Source organism: Paroedura picta, chromosome 5 (assembly GCF_049243985.1).
Source record: "Paroedura picta isolate Pp20150507F chromosome 5, Ppicta_v3.0, whole genome shotgun sequence".
NCBI lineage: Eukaryota > Metazoa > Chordata > Lepidosauria > Squamata > Gekkonidae > Paroedura > Paroedura picta.
In genome coordinates, this window is record NC_135373.1 from 57,253,037 (window position 1) to 57,267,529 (window position 14,493).

Below are 14,493 nucleotides of genomic sequence, written 5' to 3' on the forward strand. Positions count from 1 at the left end.
AACCTGTTGCAGGACTCTTCTGTCAAAGGCAGCCTCAACTGAGTCACATGTGTGAAAGTGGATGACAAGACCTCACACACCTCTTCTACTGATGTAGGTTTGGCAAAGACCACGTCCGTAGAACCACTCCTCATTGAGGGGGTCATAACCCCAGATGGAACTTCCAGTTTGTGTAACTTATAAGTCTTGATGCAGGCTTTAAGAGTGGTACTGATGACAGACTTTGACATTTTCTTTCTTGTATTTGGAGGGGAAAATGCTTATGAACAAGATATTGTTTTTCTGATATGCTCAGTTCTGCATATGTACCTTAAGTGCTCTTCTCACATCCAGTGTAAGCCACAATCTCAGATGTTTGGGATTCAAACAGAAGGTGGGAGACAGATTTTCTAAGACCTGTGGAAGGCTGAGCTGACCTTTGGCAGAAAGGTTGAGTCAGTTTGCATGAAAAATGCACAACTCTGGTTTAGCAAGATAAGGCACCTAGCTCTGATACACTCCTGGTTACTGCTTTGAGGAAGAGGGTCTTCACCCTCAGCCTTTGATAGGTATCTCACTGATCCGCTCAAAGGGAGGCCTAGTGAAGTGAGCTAGGTCTGGATGCAAATTCTATGGCGGAAACCTATGTATCTATGGAGGATCTTTGAGAGCCAAACTCTTAAGGAAATGATATATATATGTGGACTGCTTGGAAGACAGATACCTTTAAATTGTGGTGAAACAATAACTAGCACCATTCTAAGGGTAGATGACTTGAGACTTGTGGCCAGCCTGTCTTGTAAAAAAAAAAACAATATCAACGAGTTGAGGGTTCAAGTGGATTGACCCCTTTTCTCCTATTCCATCTGATGAACACTTTCCAGAAGGTTTTGTAAAAGTCCAAGCGTCTCAGAAATGGGTAATGCAAGTAGTGGGCAGTCATGCAATAAAGAATTTACCATCATGATCATCCCTATCAGTCCTGTTGATTGCTTGTTGAACCTGGCATTGTATTGTCCTCTTCGGAAAGGCTATCTTGAGGATCCTCAATTGGGTATTTTGGTATCTTGCATGTACCTAGGTAATGTGTGCTGCAAGTGAAATGAATGATTCTCAAAACGTCTTCTGTCATTGAGCCTGTGTTCTGAGCATTGCCTTTTTCTTCTCTCTGATCTCCGCTAGAATTTTGTCAACACATTGCCAAATAGTCTTTCTCCTTGGAATGTGTAGCCTGTAACTATGGATTTAGGGTGATAATTCGCTTGCCACGGGTGCAGCTATAAGGTTCTCTTTGCTGCCGCTATGGAGGCCATGGCTCTTGAGGAAAATGTTAATGTGTCTACCGTAGCACCCACTGTGAAGAAAGTGGCCTTGAGAATCCTGTTGGTCCCCCCTCTAGCAGTTGATGGTTGTTTGCTGGAAGTAAGGTAAAGGTAAAGGTATCCCCTGTGCAAGCACTGAGTCATGTCTGACCCTTGGGGTGACGCCCTCCAGCATTTTCATGGCAGACTCAATACGGGGTGGTTTGCCAGTGCCTTCCCCAGTCATGACCGTTTACCCCCCAGCAAGCTGGGTACTCATGCTGGAAGTAACTGACCCCTTTTTCTAGACTAGACTATGGCAGCTTTGGAAATGATGGGAGCTGAGGCTGATCCCTTAATCACCATAGCACAGTGGCTTCATGCACCTTCTTCAAAGCAAAGTCCTTTCCCTTCCTTGTCCAAGTTATCTTGAACAGAGCCCTGACCATCTGTGGATAAAAGGCCGAACAATTGCAAAGCTGCAACAGGAGCATCCACCAGAGAGATCTGTAACAGTTCATTGGTAAAGTATATAGTTTTTTTTAAACAAAACCCAGAAACTGTCAGTTTGTCATAGGTCTAGCCCATTTAGATTCAAGTTGCTTTTCAAAAGATTCAAGAAAAGGAAGACACTCTTAGCTGCACTGGATCAAGAAGGACGTAGATAAAATTGAAAGGGTACAGAGGAGAGTGACGAGGATGATCTGGGGCCAAGGGACCAAGCCTATGAAGATAGGTTGAGGGACTTGGGAATGTTCAGCCTGGAGAAAAGGAGGTTGAGAGGGGACACGATAGCCCTCTTTAAGTATTTGAAAGGTTGTCATTTGGAGGAGGGCAGGATGCTGTTCCCATTGGCTGCAGAGGAAAGGACATGCAGTAATGGGTTTAAACTACAAGTACAACGATATCAGGAAAAAAAATTTCACAGTCAGAGTAGTTCAGCAGTGGAATAGGCTGCCTAAGGAGGTGGTGAGCTCCTCCTCACTGGCAGTCTTCAAGCAAAGGTTGGATACACACTTTTCTTGGATGCTTTAGGATGCTTTGGGCTGATCCTGCGTTGAGCAGAGGGTTGGACTAGATGGCCTGTATGGCCCCTTCCAACTCCATGATTCTATGACCTAGGGAAGAACTTATTACTTCTAGATCTCGTTTTTTGATCCAAACCTGAAGCTGTGTCGTCCTCTCCTTTGGGGGATTCTTGTTCTAAGGCTAATAGGGTTTTAGGCAGCAGGCACTGGTAATCGTCTGCTTTGAAAAATAAACCAGTTCTGGTACACTGGTTTCTTTTTCTTCCTCTTATGACAAAAATCCACCTTCTTCCCTGTCCTCAAGGTTGTTTCCCAAAGAGGGATTTCCCTCCCTGTGGGTCCTCTCTTTCATTCTTTTTCTGCTGATGGGTTCTTTCTGGGATGCCATAATTGGCCATTGGGGGCCCATATCAAAGGATCTAATAATCTGCAAGAAAAAGCCCTGCTTGATTTTATTCACTCACTGTGACAGTAATGACAGATTTTCTCTGCCACAGTTTGCCTGAGAAATAACATACAATCTAAAAGAGAGGCAGAGTCCCAGGGACAGGTACCAATCCAGCAACTGGCAGATCTGGGAGATCTGGTCCAAAGGGCTGATCCCGGAGCCATCTTCCATTGAAAACAATCAGCATGGAGAACACCATTCTCATAGCAGTTAGAGGCTTGTATAATGCTTCTGTGCTCCAAACTAGAGCACACAAGATGGTTCACTACTGCAGAGCTGAATGAGACAGTAGGGTCCATGGCAGACCAGGAGATCCCAGAATTGTCTGACAGCCAGGCAAGAGACGTTTGGAAGTGGTTTACAATTGTTTGCCTTCATTTCATGACCCTAGTGTTTCTTGGAGGTCTCCTATCCTAATACTAAACAAGGCAAATCACAGTTACCACTTATCTCAAGTGAGCAGCAAACCACATAAGCACAAATATGGTTAGAGAATGCAACAAATGCAGTAATAAGGCACACAATTTACTTGCCTAGAAAAGTCTACTGGAACCTTGCTACAGTGACCTTTCCAGATCATTGCACAATCTGCCCTGCGATGCTCAGGTACACAGAGGCATGCCATCTGGTTGAACTACACAGGCCTCTACTTAATTGCAAACACAGAAGTTTTCCAAGTGCCAGATCCAGAAAGGAGATCTAACACTCCCTCCACTTCTCACTAAAGCAATGTATATATTAGGCAAAATTAAAGGTCCAGTTTTAAAATTCTGCACTTTTTCAAACTCTTACTATATTAACCTTTTTCCTGAAAAAGTGTAGCTATGAGTAAAATTGCAATGTAATTAGTTAAGTTCACAAGATTCTATATTGTTATTAATGTGACTGTGGGCAAGCTGACATGACTGCTACACATTCACATGGATATGGAGAATGTGCATAAACTAGCAGCAGAACATGGATTTTCACACTCTGTCCAATTTTCAAGTAATGTCACAGAATAGACACAAGTGGAGGAAGATCATTCAGTAGCAAGTCAATCAATATATTATCTGATATGAGACTTAATATAGGTTGAATGAATGTGTATAAAATAGCAAACCATATTCTCCAATCCCATGAATATTTATATTGACTAGATAATGCACATAATTGCTTATGCTATGCATTTGCAAATTCACTCCTCCTTTGTGTCCACATGTTCAATCATCACTGTTTATACTGAATTCACACATTGCACACACAAACATAACCACAGTGTGCCAGCAACTTCAAAAACCTTGCAAGCAAAAAAATCCCACAACTTACTACAAACTCTAAAATTTTGATTTTTCATGAGGTGGCAAAGTAAGCTGCTCTACCTTTTTCAAATAGTTCATAGATATCATGAATGATCTGAAGTAACTAACTTTGATATTCAGTAATATACATGTTCAACATGTTGAAAATCAGCAAATGTTTAAATGAACATATTGAGTTACAGTAAAGAAATAGTCATGCTTACAGAGCTTATCCTTGACTAACTCCTTCTGGATTGGGGCCACTATCTATAAGACTTCTTCAAGGCAGTAATGTTTATAAATTAAATATTTATGTATTTTTATCAAAAATGATTATACATAACATTTAGTGTAACCATTTCAAATCAACAGGGGGGTGCTCTTTTAAAGAATTCATAACATTTTTCCCAATTATATTTACATTTCATATGTATTTTTATAAGTGTTGTGATCTATGCTGCTTCCCTCCCCTTTCCCCCATCAAAAGACTGTTGGTCATTAATACAATGTTTGATTTTAAATTTACCTTGTCCTTTCAAATAATATGTATTAAAACATTGAGGTAGATTAATTACAATCAGCTACCATTTTTCATCCAGAGTTTAAATACATTGCTGAGCAGCATGAACTATCACCTCCTTCATAATACATGTATTTAGCAAAAGACAATGTTGTAGTTGGCTTTACCCCAGTATCAGTGCCATTCCTTAACAGAAATCCTAAAATCACAGTTGGCATTCTTTCTCTGTGCTATTTTCATCTCCTGCCTCCTCCCTCACGTCATCATCACCACCATTTTATTGGCATAACATTTATAGCTCATATATAACCAGGTTAAAGATGGAAAAACTGAGCATCGAACCCATTTAGCATTTTTATCCTGAGCTTTGGTTTCTATGGCAAAAGAACTAAACCCTTTGATTATGTTCTCAAATTCTGGAAATATGCCTTTAAGAGAAAAAAAATGTTTCACTTGTTCTCCACCCCCCACACACCATTTTAAGAATGTCTCCTTGCTGTGATATTTAGTCATCAAAAACAAGATAAAGGCAGTCCTTGTTGGACATTGCCACAAGCACACACACTCTCTCTCTGCACTTATAAATCCAATGACATTATTCCTGTTTCAAAGCTGTATATGGCAGAGTATATATGCTCTGTTTTAATGGTATTCTTTATCACCTATTGATTAGTATGGATGTACTAATGCACTGGAATGTATTTTCTTATGCACATTTGAGAAATATTCAATTTAAAATTAACATATACATTTAGTATAAAAATAATTATACTGTCACCAGCAAGAGAAATGGCTACTAAAGACAGAGCTGTCTATCAGAGATTAAAATATTAATGTATTTTTAAACAGGAATGCCACATATAAAATAGGGATATATACTGTAGAAGCAAAAATTAATTTAAAGGGTTTGGTTTAAACAAAGCAATGCTTAATAGAAAAGCAAAGACTACAAAATTAAAACTGCTTATGAATATTAAAAATAGTTTTATATTCATAAGCAGTTATATATATATATATATGTGTGATTACTCTAAAAACACCTCTGAGTCATTTTGTCCTTACCTGCAGGCATGAACCATTACTGCATGCAGTGACTGCTCCATTTCCTAGCACAGACTTGAAGCAGCATCACATCTCTCTCCCAGAATGTGACTAATTCATAGGTTTGCAATTCCTAAGCTATTTGCAAAGGACACTCCCTTCGAGCAAAACATGATGCTTTTAACAGATTCTATTTTCTGCTAACATAAATTCATGAACAAGCCTAATTTTGTAAGAAAGGTTACCTGTAATTACCATACAAAACATCGTTCAGTCGGCATATAGAAATCAAGATGCCGTGGGTGGGGGGGGGGGAGCCTACACACACACACACACTGCAGCAACAGTATAACATATGTACGTACGAGAATATGACAGTATTATGGGTTTCTGTGATGCATGGAGTAGATTTCAATTTAAAAATTTAAACAATAAACCTCTTGGCAAATGTCACAAGGCTTACCCAGGAAACACAGATTCAGCTAATACATTACAATGGCAAGCATGCAAAAACGTCAACACAGTCCACAAACTTGCCAAAAAAAACAAACCCTATGCTGCATTTTAGCAAAATTATATCATTAATTGTTCATGCAGGAGATGTAGCTGTACCTTTCTGAAGAGGACGACTTCTCAGAGTTAACTGACATCAGCAGCTCAATCTTCTGCTTGATTTCTGGAAAAATCAGAAAATATTCACAACCAAAGACTGCCTGCCCTTGCTTTCCAATGCCTTATTAGAGAGAGATTCCCCCCCCTAATCCCCTTTGTTCCAAATGAAGCCACAGATTCACTGTACTTCTGCAGAGGCAGATTCAATAGTGCTATAAAAGAAAAAGCTCCAGAGGCATCAGGCCTTGCTAAACTATGCACATGACTGTTTATGAAAGCAGGAAGTACCATTCTTTATATATGGAGGGGTGTTTCCTATTTTGAGGTTGAACTGACATTTACCAGATGATTCTTAAAACAGATTACATGCAGAGGCACATTCCAGCTACTAAGAAAAATCCAGCAAACGGTTTATTGAGTTACACTGCTGGACAGATAGAAATGTATTTGCTACAAAAGGCTCTCATTTCAAGAGATCTCAAAAACACAATTTGCTGAATTGCTTTTTTTTCACCAAAATATATTTATAATTATCAATAATAATTAACAAAGAAATACTATACACACCTCAAATGGTAAAATCAAAAAGAAATTCCCTCACCTCCATCTGAAATACTCCCCTTTTAGTGCTCTCAACCAACCAACCAACTATCAAAGCTGGGCTGACATATTATATTTGCCTGAGCAGAAATGGTCTGACAACATCAGCTAGTTGATGACAGCCAGATCAATTCTACGCCTGCTGGGGGTGGGGAGGTCTGCCATGCCATCTGTGGCTTCTTGTCACAAAATGATGGCAAAACATATACAACCACCACTAAAGGACAAGCTTTTATAAAGGCTATGTTTTCAACTGTTCTTCACTGACAATTCTCAAACATTGTAAAAAATACAGCATTTTATTATAACTTTAGTAACATCTGTTGCCCAAGACACAGGTAAGTACTCAGAAGCACCTCAGTAAGTACAGAGATGGGAAGATAGCAACAAAAGATTTTCAGCAAGGTCAACTCTTACAGCTTTTATATATATCCAAAAAGGGAAGGTAATATAATCTCAAATTAAAGGATAAACAGGCGGCAGCAGGCTCCATTAGAGTTAAGAACTGCAGTGAGCATCCACAAAGTATCATCCAAGTGATAATGGACAAGAGTCCAAGGAGATTTTAGACAGTACTCCTCCTCTGCAACATCATTTCAAAGAATTGTCAGATAATGCTGCTGTATTCAACTTTAATCAGATTTCATCTTGAATATGGTGTTGAGTTGCTACAGACAGAATGACAGCAAACTAGGAAACATACAGAGGAGAACTACCCAGTGGGATCCTTTGGCTCTTCTTCATTTACTTGAACCTTTGTATTCCTTTCCTGCATACATTCAGGACAAATTACAAAAATAAATTCAGTAAATACAGCAGCAGCACATACAACAACTTTACTGGGTTGCAATCTAGACCCAAGTATGTTTAATTAAGAAAAGTTATAAGGGGGAAAGGAAGAGAAATTAGTAAAGTTTAAATTCTAATATAATAGTTAAAAGACGCAGTAGAGAGCACCCTTTAAATTTAAAATTCCAATTAAATGTTAGGGAAATATTCCCCAGCAAAAGGCGCTAAGCAATTGGATAAACTGTGGATTCATCCGGCACCAATCAAGAGTCATTACGAGTAAGGCAATGGACAGCTTGCCTTGAAAACATAATCTATTCATTCTTCTCCAATGCTACCATTCAGAGAGCAAACAAAGGAAGACACTGTGTGAACAAAAGAAGCATATCTGAAGAAAGTAAGGTGGACTAGCTTCTTGTAATCATTTACAGAAATAATAGGAACATTATTCAGAAATGAGCTGGCCTAATCCAATAAGGAAAGGATAATTACTTCATCGGAACACCCTCTGAGTGCTGGTTATTGCTAGAAGGAAAAGCTTCACTAGTGGAGATGGTTCAAACAGTAAGACTAGCAAAAAGACTGTAGTGCCTACACTACTGTCAAGGTCTACCAGAGCCATTGTGGTGTCTTCAGCAGTGCTCCCTACCTCTGTCACTGCTTGTACCAACTTCCATAAACAGCCAATCAATCCCAGCCCCTGCACAGACTTCATGATTAGGACCATGATTACCAAGACTACTGCCTTTTTTAAGCTGCTGCAGAAATGAGGAAATTTGGCTGCCTCTTGGTGAAATGAGACCTAACTGTGGCGAGCGAAGAGCTTTTGGTATTATCAGTTCCAGGTGACTGAACCTGATCTCATCTTAATTAGCTTCTTGTACCATACTAGCCTGGTACCACCTAACACTGACTCAAGCACATTGTTTATTTCGAGCAAATGGAGCTTTCCCATGCCACCACTAGCTGTCCTTGGGGAATGCTGTATTGGGGGCAGATTGATACCACAGCTCAAACCTATGATGGCAGGAGCGAGGCACTTCTGTTTTTTTCTATGTGATTAAGGTATCATGTAATGTGACTGTCAAAGTGGACTTATTCCAAGCTTTCACAGAATACTGATGAGGTAAGTAGTAATTCTATAATCTGTTTGTAAGACAGTATGGCACCAAAGAGGAAAACATCACAATGGTAGGACACTGTATGAACTAGGTGCCAGGTTCAATTTTTGACATCTTAATTAAAAATGGATTGCCTTGAAGAACTATTGCAAATCAAAACAAAAGACCTGCAAGTTTGAGCAACCTGACATCTTCTGTATTCAAAATAACACAATGTCGTTGTACTATAAGATATGGCAAGCTAGGTTAAGGGGTCTTAATAGTACAACACAACAATGTTCTAAATCACTAAAGACCTGGAACTTGTGATGAAAAAACATCTATAAAGTAAGTAATATTGCAGCAGTAAGCTTTGTCAGAAATAGATCTTCTCCTGTGTAGCTCCTAGCAATTCAAAGAATTTAGTTATGGCTGGGTTAGTGAGCCCCTGCCAGCATTGGCTGCCAGCATTTGCTGGCAGGGGCTCATAGGAATTGTAGTCCATGAACATCTGGAGGACCACAGGTTGACTACCCCTGCTGTATAGAGAGTGATGTTAAGGGAGAGAGGCCTCCCAGTAACATGCTCTGATATGTGAGGTGAAGTAGAGAGCCATTCTCTCCCCGATGTCATTTAACATCTACATGCATCCCTTGCCCAATTAATTCACAGTTTGGGGCTGAGGTATTATCAATATGCTGATGACAAACAGCTATATCTGTTGATGGGCAGCAATCTGTTGACACCCCCAGACATTCTAGCAAGATGTTTGGGGGCTGTGGCAGATTGTCTCAAGCGTAGTTGGCTGAAGCTGAATCCAGCTAAGACAGAGGACCTCTGGCTAAACTGGTATTCTTTAAATAGCCCACTACAACTCCCAACCCTTGATGGTGTTCACTTAACACCATCAGGAACGGTCAAGAGTCTCTGTGTAATTCTGGATTCCTCCCTGTCTATGGAGACCCAGGTCATGCATGCTGCATTCTATAATTATATATATATATATAAATAAAATACGCCCAGTCGTCTTATACACCGGCAAATACGGTATATATATGTTGTTGTTATGTGCGAAGTCGTGTCCGACCCATCGCGACCCCATGGACAATGATCCTCCAGGCCTTCCTGTCCTCTACCATTCCCCGGAGTCCATTTAAGTTTGCACCTACTGCTTCAGTGACTCCATCCAGCCACCTCATTCTCTGTCGTCCCCTTCTTCTTTTGCCCTCGATCGCTCCCAGCATTAGGCTCTTCTCCAGGGAGTCCTTCCTTCTCATGAGGTGGCCAAAATATTTGAGTTTCATCTTCAGGATCTGGCCTTCTAAAGAGCAGTCAGGGCTGATCTCCTCTAGGACTGACCGGTTTGTTCGCCTTGCAGTCCAAGGGACTCGCAAGAGTCTTCTCCAGCACCAGAGTTCAAAAGCCTCAATTCTTTGACGCTCGGGCCTTCCTTATGGTCCAACTTTCGCAGCCATATATTGCAACTGGGAAGACCATAGCCTTGACTAAACGCACTTTTGTTGGCAGGGTGATGTCTCTGCTTTTTAGGATGCTGTCTAGATTTGCCATAGCTTTCCTCCCCAGGAGCAAGCGTCTTTTAATTTCTTTGCTGCAGTCCCCATCTGCAGTGATCTTGGAGCCCAGGAAAATAAAATCTGTCACTATCTCCATTTCTTCCCCTTCTATTTGCCAGGAATTGAGAGGGCCGGATGCCATGATCTTTGTTTTCTTGATGTTGAGTTTCAAGCCAACTTTTGCACTCTCCTCCTTCACCCGCATCAACAGGCTCTTTAGTTCCTCTTCACTTTCTGCCATTAGAGTGGTATCATCAGCATATCTGAGGTTGTTGATATTTCTCCCTGCAATCTTGATCCCAATTTGTGACTCCTCTAATCCCGCATTTCTCATGATGTGCTCTGCATACAAGTTAAATAGGCAAGGCGACAGTATACAGACTTGCCGAACTCCTTTCTCAATTTTGAACCAGTCAGTGATTCCATGTTCAGTTCTCACTGTTGCTTCTTGACCTGCATATAAATTTCTCAAGAGACAAATAAGATGCTCTGGTATTCCCATCTCTTTAAGAACTTGCCACAATTTGTTGTGCTCCACACAATCAAAGGCTTTAGCATAGTCAATGAAGCAGAGGTAGACGTTCTTCTGGTACTCCCTAGCTTTCTCCATGATCCAGCGTATGTTGGCAATTTGATCTCTAGTTCCTCTGCCTCTTCGAAATCCTGCCTGTACTTCTGGAAGTTCTCGGTCCCCATATTGCTGGAGCCTAGCTTGTAGGATTTTGAGCATAACTTTGCTAGCATGTGAAATTAGTGCAATGGTGCGGTAGTTTGAACATTCTTTGGCATTGCCCTTCTTTGGGATTGGAATGTAAACTGACCTTTTCCAATCCTGTGGCCATTGTTGAGTTTTCCAAATTTGCTGGCATATTGAGTGTAGCACTTTTACTGCATCGTCCTTTAAGATTTTGAATACGGTATATATATATACATATATATATAGACATATATATATATGTCTGTAGAAAAAGGGCAAGTAACAAATATAATAAATAATAATAAATGTACTCAACTGCCTTTCCATTGGCTGCCCCAGCCTCACAAAGACATCAAGTCATCTCTTAGCCAACAGCACTGAGACGAAAGGAATCCAGGCATCAGAGGGCATGGAGATGACAGAAATAGGTTAAATGGAGAGATGAGCAAAAACGTTGAAAGACATTTGCTGTTTTGTGGCCTAATGGACCCTTTGCTGGAGAAACTATGTAGAGTTCTCCGAGGTATAGAATAACATAACAAAGAGTGTATCAAATGACAAATGACCACTTTCTATTTTTTATGCTAAAATTCGCACACCAAGTTTTGATATTAAGTATCCCTCCCTAGTGTGCAGTAACCACCCTAATATACTTAATTAAGAATGCTCATTTTTAACATCAATCCTATTTTTAAAAAATGTAACAACCTAAAACACCTGTCTCCATTTCATTTTTTAGGCCCATTAAAGTATAATTCTTCTGACAAGAATCTTGCAGAGCATTACAGGCTAAAAGCAGAGAACCAGTTCCCAAAATAATCTTCTAGATCCTCATGAAAATATTGGAGGTACCATAATATGGTTCCTCCCTCCAGTCCCTTCTCAATTCAGAAAAATACTATGATTAATAGTAAGAAAAACTGCCAAAAAAAATCCAGAGGAATCAACAGGGATCCACTCACTGTAGCTATCTCCCAGAAAAGGTTATAAGTGGGGCAGATAACGATCCAGAAAACTGATTTCATCCAACAGAAAAGAATTGAAAGGCTACCACACACTTGATTAGCTTGCCCAACAATGTAACACTTGATACAGATTTAATTGTTACAACTAAATGAGGTAAAGGGAGGGACTCTTTAAAACTGAATTTACCATAATCTTTTTGGGGAGAATAACTCCCTCTCAATGAAGCATTCACATCCTTTGCTATTCAAGCCAGAAAAGGCAAGAGCAGAAACTAACAGTGGACTGCCCAACACCACTAAGATTCTTGCCTGCATTCTCAGCTTACATAAAGTGAAAAAATTGGTAGAACCTCTTTATCTAATAAGGCATCCTAGGTGGATCAGATGCGAGCAATCTCATTAGCAAATGTTTTGCAAAAAGCTCACAGTAGGCCACCAAGTAAACGCCCGCTTCTGGGCCAATCTGTACTCCTAAACCTTTCACTATCCCATCAGTACAACACTGATCAGACACAATGGTAGCATAGAAATAAGATTTTCTTCCTCCTCTCATCCAAATTTTAATAGGGGTTCTAACTTGCAGTCAAATTAAATAAAAGTCTTTCCTGCTTGATGCTTGAAAGCTTATACCCCCATACTTTGTTGGTCTCTAAAGTACTCAAATCTAGCTGTTCCACTGCAGACCAACATAATTACCCTCTGAAACAGTCTTTTACTAATAGCATTCTAGTTGTCATCTCAAGCATTTCATTTTTCCCAGCTCCTTGGCGAACTAAAGCACAGAGTCAGGTAGGTGGTCAGTGTTGGTCTGAAGCAGCAGAACAAAGTTTGAATCTAGCAGCGTCTTTAAGTCTAGCAAAGATGTATTCTGGATGCTTGCGAGTCTTAAAAATGCCACTGGCCTTAAGCTTTGTAACTGGCAGAGTGCATGCCAATTTGCATGACAGGACCTAACTGTGTCTGTGAGTGGATAGAGGGATCTTCTGGGGACTCAGCCAGCACCTCACTATTGCCTCGCTGTTATCCAACTCCAACTGTCCCCAGCTGCAGCCTCAACCACCCATGTCCATATAGCCTGTCCTTTATGCCACAGCCAGAGTAAGGTACCAACATTTTAAGCCTTTGTGGCAGGAAAGTGCTGGGGCGCTGTACATGCACCAATCCTGCTTGCTATGTAAAATACAGGACTGACCCCAGCAGACTGGGTTTTGCACAAGCAGAAACTGGCAACAATCCTATTCTGTTTTGACTTCACATTATTTAACACAAGATTGAAAAAATGCTTCGTAGTAAGTATAGATATACCAACTGCTATTCCTCAGTTCACTGGATATTCCTGTAGTTACTGGACAGGGATTTAGAATAGTAACAGTCTTTCAGCACCACAGTAACACCAAGGAATCTCTTCTTCTACTGAACACACAAGACATAAGTACAATTATTTTCTGATTCTGTATAAATATGAATCAACATAGAATGAAGAACTGGAAATACATGGCACAACTAGTACTGAGGGGAGAACAGATGTTTCTTTGGATTACAAACTTGCCTCTTACTGTAGGCCGATAGAGTTAAGGTGTGCCAGAAAAGCTGGAAGAACTGTTTCCAATATTGAGAAAAACACATTTGCCCATCACTTCCTCAGACTTATTGGGTATATCATGCCTACCCATGCTATTTTATTTTCTAAATTAAACAAACCCAAATTGTAGAACTGGCCTGGTCTTTATTATTCATCCTATGAGACAGCTTATCCATAAATATTTCTCAAAAATGAAAATAATGTATTGTGTTTATGCTGATAACAGTTAATTATGCCTTTCATTCTCTTAGATGTAAAAGTGTGTATTGGGTGTTTTTAAAGAGAGTGAAAGGTGACAGAGGTAAAATAAAAATTTAGCAAAAGATTTGAATGACTACTAGACAAGACAGTAGCAATCCCACAAATCAAAATGGAAACTGCTGGAGCTGCTTAAAACAGAATAGATATTAAAGTGTGAGGGGATGTTTAAATGCTTTTCTATATCCATACTGTTCATTCTAACTACTGTACTCCAGCATTCTCTATTTCTGGTCATGCTCCAAGCCAGCAAAGCACTCTGAATGTGCCACTAATCCTTCTGTGACAGAACAACAGCAAAATCTATGACTGACATAGATAAAGGGGGTTCCACTCCCTTTCCTGCTCATGAGGCATGTATGTGCTTCTCTCACACACATGTCCCCCCACGCACAGTTTTATATGAATTCAGCACTACCCAAGTTAGATCTGTTGCTATCACATCCAGTTTGACCCTCATCAAAAGTTTCCACAACTCAGATCAAATAACACTAAGAAGCTATGCTGGCCAGATTAGAAGTACTAGCAGAAAAACCCGTTGTAGAAAAAACACAATGGGTGCTAGCCCCCCCCCCCCCGACCTAGGCAGCCCTGCCAAGGCCACGGCAGGGCTGCTCAGTGCAGGGGCTCTGTCCCTCCTTCTGCCTCAACCCAGGAAGCCCTGTCGAGGCCTGGCAAGGCTGCAGTGGGGCTTCTCAAGGTGGGGGTAAGCGCTGGCG

General features: G+C 40.5%; 1 protein-coding gene across 15 annotated transcripts in view; it reads right to left on the reverse strand.

The window, feature by feature from the left end:
* SRPK2 (SRSF protein kinase 2) overlaps positions 1 to 14,493 on the reverse strand; it is a 164,335-nt gene that overhangs the window by 96,104 nt on the left and 53,738 nt on the right. For 12 of the 15 annotated variants that reach the window (XM_077338130.1, XM_077338129.1, XM_077338126.1 and 9 more), the window contains one exon: positions 6,210 to 6,273. The exons of 2 other annotated variants lie outside the window; for them this stretch is intronic. In XM_077338130.1, coding sequence (XP_077194245.1) covers positions 6,210 to 6,273 — 64 coding nt within the window. Of the gene's footprint in view, positions 1 to 5,618; positions 5,675 to 6,209; positions 6,274 to 14,493 lie in introns of those variants that run through there. One more of the 15 variants, XM_077338131.1, reaches the window with a different exon arrangement.